This window comes from Ctenopharyngodon idella, chromosome 3, assembly GCF_019924925.1.
Source record: "Ctenopharyngodon idella isolate HZGC_01 chromosome 3, HZGC01, whole genome shotgun sequence".
In the NCBI taxonomy this organism is placed as follows: Eukaryota; Metazoa; Chordata; class Actinopteri; order Cypriniformes; family Xenocyprididae; genus Ctenopharyngodon; species Ctenopharyngodon idella.
In genome coordinates, this window is record NC_067222.1 from 26614075 (window position 1) to 26632415 (window position 18341).

Genomic DNA, 18341 nt, shown 5'->3' on the forward strand with positions numbered 1-18341 from the left:
ACAAATAGTACCTTGCATAACCAATATATAAAAATATGGTAATCATTTCATATGATGTTATATATTGAAGTCCCATGGTAAAATATTGTTACCACCATCACTATGTCGTGGTACTGCCAGTGTTTTTTTTTTCTTTTTTGTGTGTGTATATATATAATATATATAATATATACACTATATAATACACACACAAATATATATATATATATAATATATAAGCTGCCTTTGATGTAAATGTTGTGGTGTGCTTAGGGCAGTGTAATATGGAATAGACAAAAAAAAGTCTTAAGTCTCGACCTCACAAAACCACCAATCATTTTGCATTCAAGCCAAACAGGCAGTGCTGGCAAGACCCTGCTCCAGCTGCTGTGTTGAGGGCTGGTCTGAATGCCTATTAGAGATGAAGGAGCGATGAAGAAGGCTCCAGAACCCGAGGCTTGATGAGGTCGGCATGGCTCTACATGGGCTGATTGTTTTCGGGGGGGTGGTTGAGCTACACTGTGTTTCTGTTTTGACGCCAAGCGGGAGAGAAGTGCTCTCATGGAGAGCCAGGAGGAGAACATGATTGGCTAATTAAAACAGATGAAGTCTGAGCATCTTGGCTGCTGATGGGCCTCTTCAATGCCTGGAAGTGACTGGTACAGTCAGGGGCCACATGGCCACGCATTTCGGTCTTACAGGGGCAGTGTGTGTGTGTGTGTGTTTGTGGCACGTATTGCCCACATAACAGTGTAAGTCTCAGCATGAATCACACAGTCTGCGATGTGCAAAGTGCTGCTGAATCATACATAGGCAAGACAGTAAATAATTAACATTATAATCTGGGCTTTGTACTTACATATTCATGAATCTAACACTTTAGTCCACCATGCACACTTTGTTCACAGCGTTTAGACCATCTAATATAGTTGTCTGCCTCCCGTGTATAATGCTTGAAAAGTGTTTGTTACCACACCTGAAGCAAACATCCGTAAGCTCATCCTTGTGGTTTAAAGCGCAGATATTATTGCAGCCAGTGAACTTGGAAATCATCTGAACCCTGAGTTAATCAAAATCTGATCCCCGAGATCTGCTGGACTGTGGCTCGCTGTAGTTTGCCCTCAGAATTTCATTTATTGACAGAGCTGCTGCGAGGGGCCATGCCGCTGAACCTGTGGGCACCTTAGCTGAGAAAGATATTTATCTGAGTGATCTCTCCATGACAGAGGATTGACCGCTAGATGAAGGAATGATTTGGGACTCTGAGGGGCGTAATTGCTGGTCAAGTAACAGTCAACATACTGAATTTCTTTCTGTCTGTCTTTTCCTGTCACATGCACATACACAGAACAAAACAAGAGAGTTTATTGCTCACTAAGTATGATGTGGTGGGATGTCCTCAGGACTTTCTTGCTACTGAATCTGTGGAAGGCAGTTGTTGTAAACTATGTCAGTGTGAAATGGATACTGCTGCCATTTTTGAAAATGATTGTGCCACCTAGGCAATTGCTGGTGTCTGACCTTCCAAAGAAAAAAAAGAAGGAAGACACATATAGTCTTTGATTTTTTTAAAATCTCTTTTCGTAACTCATAATTAATGTAACTTATTAATACCTTGCTAAATTTGCTCATTCATTTCTTATTTTTACTTCTTTTTGTTTATTTTATTTGTTAATACTAGTTATGTTTTGCTCAATAGTGATTTGACTTTATTTTACTTATTGTCCATTGATTTGACAAAACAAATGTGAAGTATATGTTATGCCAATAAAGAAAACTAAATTGGAACTGGAAGAAAGAAAGAAAGAAAGAAAGAATGAATGAACAAATGAAAGAGAGAAAGAAAGAATTAATGAACAAATGAAAGAAAGAAGGAATTAATGAACAAACAAAAGAAGGAATTAACGAACAACCGAAAGAAAGAAAGAATGAACAAACAAAAGAAAGAAGGAATTAATGAACAAACAAAAGAAATAAAGAAAAATAAAGAAAGATTTAATGAACAACTGAAATGAAAGAAAGAACTAAAGAACAAACGAAAGAAAGAATTAATGAACAAACGAAAGAAAATTTATAAAAGGAAAGAAAGAAAGAAAGAAAGAATGAAATAATGAATGAATGAATGAATGAATGAACAAACAAAAGAAAGAAAATTAATGATAAAAGGAAAAAAGAAAGAAAGAAAGAAAAAGATTTAATGAACAACTGAAAGAAAGAATTAAAGAACAAACGAAAGAATTAATGAACAAACAAAAGAAAGAAAATTAATGATAAAAGGAAAGAATGAAAGAAAGAAAGAGAATGAATGAACAAACAAAAGAGAAAATTAATGAACAAAAGAAAGAAAGAAGGAAAGAAAGAAAGAACAAACGAAAGAATGAATGAATGAACAAACGAAAGAAAAAAGATAGGAAGAAAGAATGAACAAATGAAAGAATGAATGGACAAAAAAAAGATAGATAGAAAGAAAGAAAGAAAGAAAGAGAATGAATGAACAAACAAAAGAGAAAATTAATGAACAAAAGAAAGAGAAAGAAAGAATGAATGAACAAACGAAAGAATGAATGGACAAACAAAAGAAACAAAGAAAGAAAGAACAAATGAAAGAAATAATGAATGAACAAAAGAAAGAAAGAAAGAAAGAACAAACAAAAGAAAGAAAGAACAAACAAAAGAAAGAAAGAAAGAAAGAAAGAAGCAAACAGATAAATAGAAAGACAGACAGGGCTGGGAGCTTTAGCAGGGTTTGTGCTCCTGCACTGGCTTTGACTCCTCCAGCAGAGATAAGGTGTAATTTTCTTTAGTAAGCCTGGTGTGCTTCTCTTCACCTCCGCTGTCCGTCATACTTACAGCCGTGCCCCTCTCCATCTCCACCCCTCGCTACACTGACAATCACAGCTCTGCCCTTCATAGCCACTGCGTTCTGCTGTGGAGATACACTTGATGATGTGCTCGTCGGCTGCCTAATTTAACGCACTATCAAATCAACAAAGTTTGACTGATGGGACGGTCAAGACTCGCTGCGTGTTGTCATGGTCAACAGTGAAGTGCTGTGCTCGGTCTGATAGCAGAAATTCTCATTCCTCCAATCAGTGTTCACCATGCCGTCTGGACACAGGAAAGCAACACAACAGATCCTCTTACTGGGGCTAGCATTTCATTAAACATTTCACAGATGCTTTTATCCTTTCACTGACAGTCGCCCTAGAGTAACCTGGGGTTAAGAGTTGGCCTGTCCGCCCCGCCTTGAGAGCCCTATGACCCACCGTACATGATAGAGCTGGACCTGGTATTTTTCATTTCTATATCTTTGACCACTACGTCACACCAGCTCCAGGTTTAAAAAGAACACAAACTGTTGAACATTCGAGAAGATATCTTTGGGTCATTTAGCATTCACTCCCTTTTTGAAATTTATACCATCGGTTCTCATTTCTTTTGTTACTTTAAAACAAACAAACAAACCCTTCTTTCTCTCATGTTAACATAATCTGATCATCTGTTAGTACCGTTTCAAAATGTTGCCACCTATAATGTTAATTTAAAAAATATATTATCTAACAGTGTATGTCATGTCATGTTATGTTGTTATTTTATGTTGTCATTTTACAGTATGTCACAATATGTTGCAGTGTGTTGTCATTTTACAGTATATGTTCTTTTACATTTACACTTTACAGCGACTTACAAATGAGGAACATCACAAGCAACATTGCAAGTATACAGTATATGTTATTTTAATGTTATATTGTAAAATTCTAACATTAATAGTTAAGTTTTTAGTTATTAGTTATTTTAAAGAATCGCTGTGAGAAACATTAACTGAATTTTTGTATGACATTTACTTTTAGAATAATGAAAACATCTTTACTGGCAAAAACGAAAACTGCATATGTTCTTTAAATATGTCACTGTTTTGTTCAAAATTTAACTGAACTTTTTTCAGCAGACCTATTAATGTTCTGTTATTTTCTATATACTTTCCATGTTGCAGAACGCAAAAAGTACCAACATTACAATTATAGTTTTTAAAATATCCCACAACAAATTAACAAATAAAAAAAGACACTACTCTGAAGGAAGATATTTTATATATACTACCATTCAAAAGTTTGGGGTCTTTAAGATTTTGTCACGTTTTTACAGGCGAGGACTCAGATGCAGGGAACAATATGGGCTTTTGTTATTCAAAAAGAAAATAAAACAAACAAAAACTATTCCGGGGGGGAAACAGGACTGACAGCTGGACTTTGCAGATCAAGAGCAGGGCATGAGAGGGTGCATACAGTGAAAAACTAGCACAGGACTGCAAACACAAAGAGAGTATAAAAATAGGAGAGGAAATTAGGAGGGTAACGAGGTTAAGCAGTAGGTAACAAGAAGGGCGGGGTTAAGACAATAGGCAGGAGAGCACATGGCACATAGAAACAAACATGACAAAAACAAGAGCACATGGCCAGTAAACACAATCAAATGTGCTCAAACAAAACAAGACACGAACACGCAGCCAATAAGAGCTCTCACCGACTGCATCTGCATGTCTACACAAAACATGACAACATGAAAGCACGTGGGCAATGAAAAACACAAGCCGTGTGCTACACAGAACAAGACAAGAAAGCATGTGTGGCCAAATATAAACATGAACTGCACGCTGGCCAATGAAAACAAACCAGGTGCTCTACAAAAACACACGAGAAAGAGCGCATGATGAGCGAATGAACACTCAACCCGTGCGCTTACAACAAGAGACAAAACATGGAGCGTGAATGTTCAAACCCTGACACTGATCTGAGAACGAACTAGACAGAAGTCTCTGGATCTAAACACCACGCTCCACACAACATACAAAGCATCAAGCAGATGGAAGAGTATGCGGCTCGAGCAAACTCGAAACCGCACGTCCACACAAAGACAAGACAATTGGAGTGTCAGGGCTCGGTCAGAACACTGACAAAAGAATAATCTTACGCTCATCCAGGCTGCATTTATTAAATTAATGATCCTTCAGAAATCATTCTAATATGATGATTTGGTATTCAGTAGAGATGCACCGATACTAAATTTCTCTGCCGATACTGATAGCCGATTATTCAGAATGATATCGGTCAATGCCAATACCGATACCGATAGTTTGGTTTTTCTTATGAAAAAAAAATCTTTCCCAAATAATGTTGCAAACTATACAGGGAACCCTCTCATTTGGTTACAATTAACAACAGAAGTTTTATATTCAGCTGCTGTTTATTTTCAGATATAATAATTACACTCAAATAAAAACTGAAATGTTTGTATAAAACTTAGTACCACATAAGGTTGTTTTCATAAGCACTTGTCTTCATGGCAAATTTACACAAACATAATTAACAGTAAATAAGCTCCTCTTTAGTGTTTTTTATATATATATATATAGATAGCTAACAAACTGTGAACATTGGAAAACATTCCTGAGGTAAATTTGACATGATGTGACATATTGTTCACAAGCTGTTTTATTGACGTCTTTCCGCGGTTGAAGCACAAATAAAGTGATTACATGAGACGTGATACATTCTGGTAAGTTGTACTAGGCTATATCTTTCAACATACCTTTGATATTCATGCATGTTTTGAGATATAACTTGTATTGAAGAGGAAGAAAAGACTCGCGCTCCGCGCTGCTGCCTGAACTGAGGCATTACAGCGATCTGACACGTCACATTTAAGAGCGTCAAAACGCCATTTATTGTTTGAATTTTATGATAAAATGGACAGAATTTGAAAACTGAAACTTTTATTCTTATCAAAAGTAACAAAGCACAAAGCCTTTTGCGATTATTGGATGGTAGACGCTACAAATAATATTTGATGTAGCAAAAAATAAAAATAAAAACGCAGACCTGGCAACCCTGGCTTGAACTTCGGGTGATTCATAGGGTCAAAAAAAGCCTGCTTTAGTGTCACTATTTTTAAACTGTTAATGCGTTAAAATTCAACACAAAAGCTGGTTTGCTAACCGCCAAGAAGAAGAAGAAGAAATTCAACACAAGAGTGATTTTCTCTTCACACACAGTATGTATGAGTTGCAGTCTGAACACGTTTTTCCGCATCCTTTTGATTGACAGGATATAATTGGCCCTGATCATCGGCCATTTTTAAACAATCGGCCGATGGCCGATAGTGATAATAATAGCTTTTATCGGCAGATACCGATTGTTGGCCGATACATCGGTACATCTCTAGTAATCAGTAAACATTTCCTATTATGATCAGTGTTGAAAACAGTTGTGCTGCTTGATATTTTTGTGGAAATAGAAAGTTCAAAGAACAGCACTGATTTGAAAAAAAAAAAAAAAAACTTTTATAATATTGTTAATGCCTTTACTGTCACTTTTGATCAATTTAATGCGCCATTAATGAATAAAAGCATACGATTATTTTTCCTTAAAGGTAATTATTATTTAAGTAAGATAAGTAAGAAATAGAATGTCTTGTTCCAAAGAATTTTTTTTATTCATTAATGTGATTTTTTTAGTGCTGTCAAAATTAGCAAGTTAACGCATATTTCCTACTTAAGGTAAGGCCACAGGTAAATATGACATTTATTAAAATGAGTTGATGTGAAGATTGTTTTAAGTTCACTTAAATTAAAAATAATTTTTTAAAGCCTAATAAATGTTGAAATTGATAGCTTTTAATACTGTAGGCTATCATTAATGTTTTAAAAAATCAATGTCATAGACATTAGTACCATTATTAGTTTCAGTGATACTGGCCTTCATTCATAAAAAGATGCCATTGCAACAAGTATTTAAAATATACTGTCTTTAAGTTGTTTCTACATTAATTTGGAGAGTAACTGTGAAATTATTACAATATAAAAATATTAAAAACTGATGTTTATTACATAAAAATGTGCGATTAATTCATTAATTTTTTTTTTGATTGACAGCACTACATTTTTTATTCATATTTATTTAAGTTCAGTGCAGTGGCCATTACTTGTATCAGCAATGCAGCAGATTTGAATGTGAAGAATCGAATGAGATTTCATAAGTAGGTATCCTGCAGGAATATCTTTCACTTTGAGCAAGAAAATCTCAACAAGAGGTATGCTAGATGTTTTCCAATACTCATCTGTATCCGTAGTAAAGTCAAGCTTGTGATCCTCTGGAGAGCTGAAACGTGATCCTAGTGCGGCTTCTCCATACTGTGTAATTATTGGTGTCACTGTGAGCTATCTGCCTCAGCAAACAAGACAAGAAGAACGAGCGCAAACATTTAGGCGGCGTAATGCAGGTGTGACCGGCGGTTTCACCACACAGCTGTCTGTGTGTCTGTACGGGGAGAAATCGTGTTCAAAATAAAGCCATCAGAATTCACTGCATACTTGAGTCCCCTAAGAAGAGATTTTGCAGGAGAAGGATTGAGAAGGCGGCCGTCTCGAGACTTTTTTTTTGTTTACACAAATGGCTTTTATTTTATAGTGGAGGCGTTGAATGTTTTAAGAATGGTGCAGGGCATTAGGGGGAGTGCAACAGAGGTGTTTTTGACTACTGATGAGCTGAAATGATGCACAAGTGCCCTCCATCTTCTCGAAAATTATGCAGAAAGCCTTTCCATTCTGTCTTTGTCTGTCACTTTTGCTCTCCCCCTCGCTCCCTTCGCTCCCGGCCTCGGCGGTCGTGTGGCAAATTGCTTGTGTTGTGTAATTTACTCGGGGGCTGAAGATTCCCGTCAGGAATCCCTTCTGGGGGGTAAACTCTGTCCTACTCATCTCTGCTCAGGGCGGCCTCTTGATATTGCCCATAAATCTGGGTATCGCTGATTATTTTGATACTATTGTCCGACAGAGTAATGGAATGTCGGCCCTCTTAAAGTAATCCTCCTATCTGCGTGACCTACCCGAGACCTGCGGTGAATTGGCCTGGCCGCTAAGCCGTGAACTATAGTAGCAAGAAATAAGCTGCTGTCCTGGTTCTATTCTTCTTCTCCTTCTTTTTCACCGAGAGTTAGGGGGAGAATACAAGTGCTGTACTATAGCATTCAACCTGTACTGCTGTCACCTTGAAAAACAGCCCTCATTTTTCACCGCTGTGTTTCTTTTCAATTTTGGCAGCCAAAAAAACACACAACTCCCCCAAGCCCTTCCCCCAATGTGCTTTTCATATTGTTCAGTCAGGGCTCATTAAAACGTTGAGTCATCATTGAACTGTGCCAGGACTTTTAGTCGATGGCAGGATAGAGCGTTTAATATGTGTGAATGCTCAGTGTATTAGGCAGATTGTGTTTATAGACTAAATGGCTGAGATTATGCTTTTATTTTTCCTGTAACTTCTCAGTCGTTATGTAATAGTTCACCCAGGAATGAAACTTGTCATCATTTACCCAATGTCATGAGATTTAAAAGCCATTATGATTTCTTTGTACTCTGTGTGTATCGAACTCTGTTCAATATAATACAATTTCATGAAAACTGGAGCTGTCAAGGTTCCAAAATGACAAAAAGGCATCATAAAAGTGGTTCATGTGGCTTGTGCGTTATATAATTCAGGTGTCATACGATTAGCTTTATGTGTGGAACAGATTACAATTTAAGTGACTGATTGTCTACATCTTTGTTAGGCTGCTAAGATCAGATCACAGAGTCAGTTGAATATAAGAACCGAATCAGTCAGATTTATGAATGAATTATTCAGACAAGTTACAGGAACTGGATCAAACAATTCATTGAAAAGATCTCTTTTTTATTATTATTCAAAAAAGGGACAGTGTACATTAATCTGACTCAAAAGAATGATTCATTCACATATCGGGCATTGTTACTTCTCTCATGAACTCTCATAAATACGCAGCCCCACACATGTTGAGAAAATTAATTCCCACTTCTTATTCTGTTCCCTAAATTGTGGCCATTTGTGCTTATTCATTCCATTGTTTTTGTTAAATAGTGGCCACGATTTAACTGAATTAAAATGATGGAATGAATAAGTACAATGTGGACACGAAAGGTGCTGTATGCAAGTTTTTGACTACTAAAGCATAAAAATACCATAATATGTTTGCAGATATTTAGGAAACATGCTGAGTTCACATGCTCGTTTCTCTGAAAACCATTACTACAGCCAGTTATTTTACTTTGAAATGTGCGTTTCGTGTCTGAATGTCTGTTTTTGTTTTGGTCTGTGCAAGACCGCACCTTGCCAATTTACCCAATAGTATTTCGCCACCCCGGGTTGCCAGTTGGCGGAAAACACATGCAGTGAATTGCAACCATGGAAGCCAGTGAACAAACTGGGTCAGAGATGGCAGATTCTACCCGACCAGCCTATAATGGTAAAAATCCACCCACTACTTTTTTCATAATCCCCATAAATCATAAACAGTCTCTCCAAATGAGCGGTTTCAGAAGCCCTGCCCATGACTGGTGACGTCATTTCCATTCCTGTTTCTTCGCTGTAGCAGCTGGAGATATATATATATTTGTCTGCGCCAAAAAACATTACAAATGTTCTCTTATTGGTTGTACCAACGAACATAAGAGTCTCTGTAGACTCTTGGCTTATGTGCCACTGAGGACACCGTGGTTGAATTTCATTTATGAAGGAAATGTGATATATATATATGAGATATATATTTTCACAAATCATTTTACGCCAGACTACTTCACAAACGAGGGTCAGTTCAACACTGGATTTGCACAAAAGATTTGTACAAAAGACGGTACATGCTAGTTGATGAATTGAATCAACTTAACTTCACAACAACTACATAAATGTGTCCAATAACCATTCAGAAATGTCCAGTTGCATTCTAAAAGTCTCTCCATCAGTGTCAAATAGGGGCAAATTTGAGAAGCTATAATAAATGATCTGTGGTGTATTTTGAGCTGAAACTTCACAGGCACATTTTGGGGACACCAGAAACTAATATTACATTTTGTGAAAAGGGGCATAATAGGTCCCCTTTAAAGGTATTTGAAGGTCAAAATACGTGAAGAGAAGCAATGTGAAAATGTACCACAATTACATGCGTTTTCATGCGGATGGGATTCAATTTCTCAAAGGGCCTCCAAGTTACTAAAAAAACTGTAGGTAATTTGCTCTGTCATTTTTACCCGGGGTTGTATGAGAAAAAATTTGATTCGGGCAGGATTAAAATCACAAAGTACGTCTGTGAAACACAAATTTGCCTAAAATCCTAAAGGAAATCTATTCCCATCTGAATAGGCTTTAGCTGGCTGGCGTGATGGAGCATAACCAAATGGATCGCCCAGGCTCAAGTGTCAGTAAATAGACTCAAATGACGTCTGAAACTGAGCAGGTCATTGTGCAGGCAGTATGGGTGATTCTGTGGCAAAACTGTGGCCGAGAGGCAGTTCATCAGACAGTGTCGCTGATTTTAATTAAAGAGCGGGTCACTGTAAATCATCACCAGAGGCTGTGATGAAAACGACTGCGCAGCAACACCTCATGACGCACATTAGAGCCCTGTTGTCCTTTATTCCTATGTTTATCTTACTTTAACTCTCTCTCTCTCTTTCCCATGTTTATGTCTACGCAGTCCAGCTATCCTCTACCATCATTGAACTATAAATAATCAATGGCTTACGTTTAAAGCAGATCCATCCTCCTCAGATGTTACGGAGGAGTTTGGTTTTCTGGAGCTAATTACAGCTTCAGCCTCCGTGATTAAACTCTGCCCCAACTTTGATTGGCAGCCAGAGAATCTGTTGTCGCTGTCTCATGTTGGCTGAATGCTGGATCTTGGATCCACATGGGACTTCAGCATAAGAGCAACTGCCGCCCACACAGAAAACCCAGACTTGACTTGATGGATGGAGTCCACAGTTTGACAAACAAAAGAGAATATAATTGCTCTCTTAAGGGGCTGAATAGTATGCACCACATAAATGTATGAGTGTTTCTTACCTCTCTTTAATTGCTGGCGATTCAAATGACAAGATAAAAGAATAGTCCACTCATAATGAACAAGATGTTATCATTTACTCACACTTGTATTGGACCTGCATGACTTTATTACATCTGTGGAACACAAAATTATTACTGTAATTTTGAAGAATTTCATTCCGTGCAGAATGGGAGTGAATGGGAACTAAGCCTTTTAAACTTCAAAAAGGACACAAAAGTACCATAAAAGCATCACAAAAGTAGTCCATATGACCCATCTGCCATAATCCAAGTCTTCAGAATCTGGTAAATTCTGTTAAAGAAAGAAAATCTTAGAATGACATGAGATTGAATTTTCATTTTTAGCTATACTGTTACTTTAAAAAAGTTGGAGCATATTCTCATAGTCTCATGGGCATCGTTGTCCATCACTGTACCAAGACCATGTCAGTGAACAGAATTTCATTTTTGTCAAGTACTCCAATGTTCTGCAGCACTGATATGAACAATTAATCAACCCTCAGGGTATGACTCCTACATCAGTACTCAGTACCCACGTCGTAATTCACTTAAGCGTCTTTTGGCCCTGGTAATAAATGATGCTTGTAGAAATATATAGAGTGAAGTATCCAAGGTCAATACTCTGCAGTGAGCTGCAGCTCTACCAGTGTGGAATTTTGAGTGGGCAGCGGCAGACGCGTTGCTGAGTGTCAGCCGCTTTCAAGCTAGCTATTTGGTTAGCGCTTATGCGCACACAACCCCTCCCCTCTGCACAGGAGTCATTAATTATACCTCCTCAACCGAATTAGACATGGAGCGTTTTATCTTAATAGCTCTCTGCAAGCAAGCCTCCAGGATGGGCATTATACTGTTTTCATCTGGCGAAGGCGTTCTCATTCAATTCAATTCCTCTCTGTCGCTTTTGAGGGCAGAGCATCTATGAAGGCTTGTCACAAGCCTTCCTCATCCTCCTGGGGCCTGAAGGTGAAGCCAGAGCCCTCCGATATTGTGTGACACTCATGTAATCACTCCTGAAGGGGGGAGACGTTGATTGGAATAGAAGCAGGTTGAGATCTACAAGCACAAAATCTATTTGCACCGTGACCATGGAAATGCACATCGCGCAAACAATTAAAATGCTAATTTCTCATCCCTGTGGTAAAGTGCTAATGACTTTTCTAGTCATCCAGCACCTAATAAATAGTTCCAAGTGAAGGTTATAGCGTGCAGTGTGGAAACCAGTCCTATATGTCCTATATGCTGCATGCACCGTGGGTCAGTGGTGCAGATCGATACATAAACTGCAAAGTATACAGGTATATGAATTCACTGGCAATAGCCTGTTCCTATATTTTTTATTTTATTTTATTTTATTATGCTGTTTGTGATGAGACAGGCATGCATTAATTAAAAAAATATATATATTTAAAACAATTATTTATAATTTATTATAATTTTTAATTATTTAATAATAATAATAATATAATTATTATTAATTATTTTATAAAAAATTGATCAATGAATAATTTAATATTATTTTAATTTTTGATAATAAAAATATTATCATATTATAGCAACTATTTTAATAAAACAATAAATTAAATTAAAAAAAAATTTATACATGTATTTTAATTGTCTGTAGTAAAATAAAATAAAAAAAAAAATAATTGAGATTTTTTATGTGGGTCTGTCAAACATTTGGTGATATGTCAGCTGTTCATTAGCTGCCAGATGCTCAGATATTTGACAGCAGGAACAATAAGAAACAGTGTGCCGCACCCTGTCTGACAAACAAAGTTCGATATATCATACTACTGCTTGGCGAAAGAACTGCACTGCATTTTTAAGAGATGCACTTTACCATTGTCATGGTTTTGGTTTATATATGAGGACTTCGATTGTAGTCCATCTGACATGTTTTCTTTTAAATGAGCATTTTTTACCAGGCTCCTATGTTTAGGTTCAGTAATTTCACTTTAATGTGAAGAATTTCACTTTAATTTTTAACAAAATTGACTGTCTTTTGCTGCAAAACCAAGTCTGACTCCATTTGTGCATTTTTGCAAAAACCTCTAAGTCCACCTTTTTGGACATCAAGACAGTAAAAAGTCAATACTGTTGTGTTTACTTGCTACTCGCGAAATACCACGACTGAGGTGAGACCCTTGAGTAAGGCACCGTACCCCCAACTGCTCCCCGGGCGCCACAGCATTGGCTGCCCACTGCTCTGGGTGTGTGTTCACGGTGTGTGTGTGTTCACTGCTGTGTGTGTACACTTGGATGAGTTAAATGCAGAGCACAAATTCCGAGTATGGGTCACCATACTTGGCCACATGTCACTTCACTTTCACTTTTCACTATAACGATGAACAAAACATGATAAAAACTTACAGTTCGGCAATTAAAAGCTGGCTCATATGCACACCGTCATTCATCTTGAAATCATATGATTCGATTTACATCTTCTGAATGGTTCTTCTGTGGAGTTAGAGGCTTTTGCTGAAAAAGTTGTCTTCTGTTCTTTGTCTCTTGTTGAAGTGTCGTATGGTGTTTCTACACTGTAAACCCGAATAAGTTGGCAAAACTCAAATAATTTGATTCAAATAATCAGTTACATACATTTTTTTTAAGCTAAGAAATTTAAAGTTTAAGTAAGCAGAACTTGCAGATTTTTATGTTGCACTCATACATTTTAATTGCTCTTAACTTGATATAAATATTTGAGTAAGCTAATTCATATATTTAACTTAAAATTATCATGTAATCTCAATTTAAATATTTTCAGTATTGGAAACTTGGTTAGCTTTATTAATCTTATTCAATATGCTACCTTGTTAATTGGTAACACAATGCTTTATAGCATTAGCATAGCATAGCACTTGCTGAATGAGTACAACAATATAAAACATTTAACATATATCTGTTCTCAAACTAAGTTCTCATTCTCTACTCGTGTACATCTACTCGATGGTAACCCCACAAAAAAAAAAAGAAAAAAACCCAACATAACAGAAACTCTTCTAAACTAGCATAAAAAATTAAACACTACTAAATCTCTGACAACATAAAGCTTGCACCAAAAACACTTAATTTTAGGTTTTACTCTTACTTTTGAGTGTCATGGCAAAGCATGCTGGGAAATGGAAATCCCAGCCCAGTTTCAGTTAAATTTAAGTTCGTCTGAATTAAAAGAAACAAGTTCATAAAACTCAAAACAATGAAACAATTCAGATTACTTACAATCTGTCAGTTTTGTGAACTCAAAGGAAAAGAAAGTTTTAAATACTCATAAAAGTTAATTTGACTGAACTAATTTGATTAATTTGAGTTGGCTCTTCTCAAACCAATTAATTATGTTGTGTTAGGGTTTACAGTGTATGTATGGTTCCTGGTGTTTATTAAATGTTATTTCATCATTTATCAGCGGTAAGCATCTTTTTCTGCATTATCAAGTCAAGCCAGCGCGTGACAACCATCTTCCCCAGCTTCAATACTGACATCCCCTACAGCACGGGTTTAGTTGCTTCCTCACATTTCATCTAGATTATAGTGAGTTTACTGTCAGTACAGCAATGTTAGTCTCACTCAACTTCTTAAAAGTTTTCGCCATCTTCCTGTCTTCTTGGTTTATGCATGGTTTTTAAAATATTCACTGTTCATAAAAAGGAAAGAACTTTGGCACAAAAGAGACAGTATTTCACAAGGTTCACAGCTGGACTTTAATGCCTCATACATGTGTTATGTAGGATACTTAAAGCCCTTTTCTTTTACTACTTTTTCATGAGCAAGGACATGGTTTTCACACATTATGGTTCACAGCTATGTGTAGTGTATGTACAATGTTCTGATTGCATTCATACTACACATATTCATACTATATAGAACATGGTTGCAAAGTAATTACTTATTCAAAAGAAATATCTACTCAGAGAGTATGCGATTTTATGGTACTACTGTGGCTTCGTTTGAAATAATTTGAAAGTGAAAGTGACATATGGTAACCCATACTCAGGTGACATATGGACAACCCATACTCGTCCTCTGCATTTAACCCATCTAAGTTAGTGCACACACATTAGGAGTAGTGAGTAGTGAACACAAACCATGCACACACACCCGGAGCGGTCAGCAGCTATTTTGCTGTGGCACCCGGGTAGCAATTGGAGGTTAGGTGCCTTGCTCAAGGGCACCTCAGTCTTTTCCTGCCAGTATTGAGAATCAAACCCGCAACCTTCGGGTTTCCAGTCTGACTCTCTAACCATTAAGCCACAACTGCTCCACTGGCGGAGCAAAAATGTGTAATGTAAGGCTGGAATCCACTACACAACTTTTCCTATTCAAAGTCGGCAAGTGTACAATGTAGTGCAGCAGGCAATAACTCAATAATCGCTTCTTGTTTATTTAGCTGTTGTATAAATATATTGTATATATTGTTTGTATCTAGTCTGAAAGTTCTGAAGATATCAGGTGTGCCATGTCTGCACGTTTACAATAAAGGTAAGTATGCATATTTGTACACTGTAAAAAGTAATATGCTATACTCCATACAATTTTGGCAACAGATTACAAGCAATATTAATAATTAAATTCAACAAATAGAATTGAGTTAGAATTAATCCAATTAATTCCTTAAATGTCAACCATTTAAAACAAGTAAAATTTAAGTAAAATTTAAACAAAAATATCTGAATAACAGACATCAAAGATTAATTAAGAACTTTTTTTTTATTGCCAACATTGAAGACACCTGATGATAACAAGTAGAATCACTGAAGGAAAGAAAAACACATGAATTAACAGAGGTTTGGATGTTGATGTTGATTGTATTGAAAATGTATGGTCACCATTATGGTGATCAGTGTTTCTTTTAGTTGGCCAGTTTCACTCTGCTTTTTATGTCAGTTTGTGGTTTTTGTAATGGTGTTTGCTAATTTTACACATTTTAAATGGTTGACTTTTAAGGAATTAATATGATTATATGTTGAATTTAATTAATAATATTGCTTGTAATCTGTTGCCACAGTTTTATTGAGTAGGTAGAGCGTATTACTTTTTACAGTGTAATGAATGTATACTGTAAAGTTTCAAGGGCATCAAAGTTTCAAATACAAACACTCAAACATTCCCAAAACACAAAGAGAAAGCTGAGCCAAAATGAGGCCAAAATGAGCATAATAAAAGCAAGAGAGAGAGAGAGAGATGTGTGTACGCTACACATGAGACGGTGGAAAGAAGTTAGATAAGAGAGAAAAAAGCAGCAATAGCTAGGTTTAGCAATTTCTGAATCCTGTTCCATTAAGAATTAATGGCTCAGTGCAGTTTCAACTCTAGGCAGCATTCTGTTGTTCTTAGCATTTACGCTCTGTTTTCATTGGCGGGCTTGCTGACGTCAGCCCACCCTTCCAAAACACACTGAATTATTCAGTTGCTTTTGGCCTATCGCTCCATCATCAGCACGTACAGCAACATATGTGTCCTGCCAGACGTGCATAATCATCGCTGTCGACACGCAAACTGGGATTTGTGCCTGAATATAAGACGTTTTTACTCCAGCGTCACTAAAAGGTTTGCACGCCATCTCTGTAAAATGACTGACAATACAAGAGGAGTCATGTCCTTTTATTTTCAATAAAGAAAATACTCTGAAAACACCAAATTCATTAATCATTCTTTAGGTTGCAAGCCTGGAGTCGACAGAAACTGCTAGTAAAGTTACTTTTGTCTTCAGCCGAGACAGATAAGCTGGGTGAGCCATTTTTACCCACAGTGCTTGACAAAAGAAATGTGCCATCAAACCAAATGAGACAGATTAATGAAATGAATTTTTCACACAGTAGAACAAGAAGCAGTGGAGAAAGTTGGAGGGGGGGATTCAAAAAGAAAGGCGCTTTGACTCTAATAAGGTTGCGGTTGAATCGGCGGCTGTGCTGCTGATAAAGTGAACTCTGACGGTGTCGGAGACGTCTTTAGTCTCCAGTTCATCAGGGGTAGGAGGAACGCGATTATGGCTTCCTCTTAAAGCACGCTGATAGGATTAACAGCATTAACCCAAATTTCCTGTGACATTGGTTAGCACCACTGCAGCTACCGAGATCACTGCTCATCTCTCTCCAGTGCACTGACCTAGCACACTTAGGAAAGTTTGGTGTATCTGTGCCATGAATATATCTGACTCCAGCAGATCTGCTTGGTATCATGACATCACAGTCATGACCGAACGTCTTGTCAGGGGGGTTTTCTTATGAAGTATGCAAGTTCAGACACAAGGATTGTGTTACAGTATATGCCAGTTTTTGATCACTTCATTTCGAATCTTTTTTAATTTACTTGAATCATTCTTCAATGTAACACGGAGCATTTTATTCTTTTCCCTATCACTGTCTTTATTTTTTGTATTGATGCATATTCAGACACGGGGACTTTGTAGCACTATTTGATGAATGTGTTGGCCTGGCCTCTGTGGATCTGATATGATTTGCTCTCAACCATTGCTTTATCCCCACACCTTGCCCTCTGGGACAGAGAGGGAGAGACAGAGAGAAAGATACAAAGCAGAGATGGATCCTCAGCAAATACAGGCTTAGTGATCACAGTCTAGCCACAGAAGTCTGACATAGACAAACATGGCATCCAGAGGAAAAATGACTCTGTGCTTATTGTGACACTGGTGATGTCAAGCTGGAGGCAGACTTTCCCTTTCACTACAATAAATTGAAAAATAAACTCATTCTACATTCAGCCAAACTGTCAATATTTTAATATTGTTTTAATTAATTTAACTTAATTTGTGTTAACAGTTTAATTTTAGTTTAATTAACACCTAATTTTTCATTTGTTTGTTTTTTCTGTCACTGCTGTTATTGTGTGTCAATAAACTACTACTTTGAAATGTAAAATTGAGAAAGAATGTGACACTCCTCTTTTCTATTTATTTCCAGATGGGCAAATGGGAGAACCAGAGTTTGACCTTGAAATATCCGGTGTGGCCTCGCTTCAACTCTTTTGGAGATGCAGAGACGGACGACAATCACTTGACCATTGTAACGCTAGAGGAGAAGCCTTTTGTCATTGTGGAGAACGTGGAGCGCCTCACGGGCACCTGCATGAGAAACTCTGTGCCCTGCCGCAAACACATCAAAGAGTGAGGCTTGTTTTTCTTCACCTTCCTTCATATGCTCACCTTTCCCATCACTCACATGTCACCTCAATAAATCACTCTCAAACTGTTGGATGTTTGACGTTTTGGCCCTAGAGAGATGTGTAGAGGGATGTAAGAGCATGTTTGATATATGTTGAGGGTTGTTGACTGCATGACTACATATATCAGTCAGTATGGTAGGGTGTTACTGTCCACTTGTGATTGGAAGACACAACATTTGATTTTTACTGGTGTAAACTGAGTCTATGGTATTTGTTACTTATATGGTATTAGTATACTACTGCTCAAAAGTTTGGGGAAAGAAGTCTCTTATG

The 18341-nt window shown here is 37.1% G+C and overlaps 1 protein-coding gene across 1 annotated transcript in view; it reads left to right on the top strand.

Annotated features, from left to right (window-relative positions):
• Positions 1–18341, top strand: part of grin2aa (glutamate receptor, ionotropic, N-methyl D-aspartate 2A, a) — a 151481-nt gene that overhangs the window by 103494 nt on the left and 29646 nt on the right. The window contains exon 5 of the mRNA XM_051887845.1: positions 17807–18009. Coding sequence (XP_051743805.1) covers positions 17807–18009 — 203 coding nt within the window. The remainder of the gene's footprint in view (positions 1–17806; positions 18010–18341) is intronic.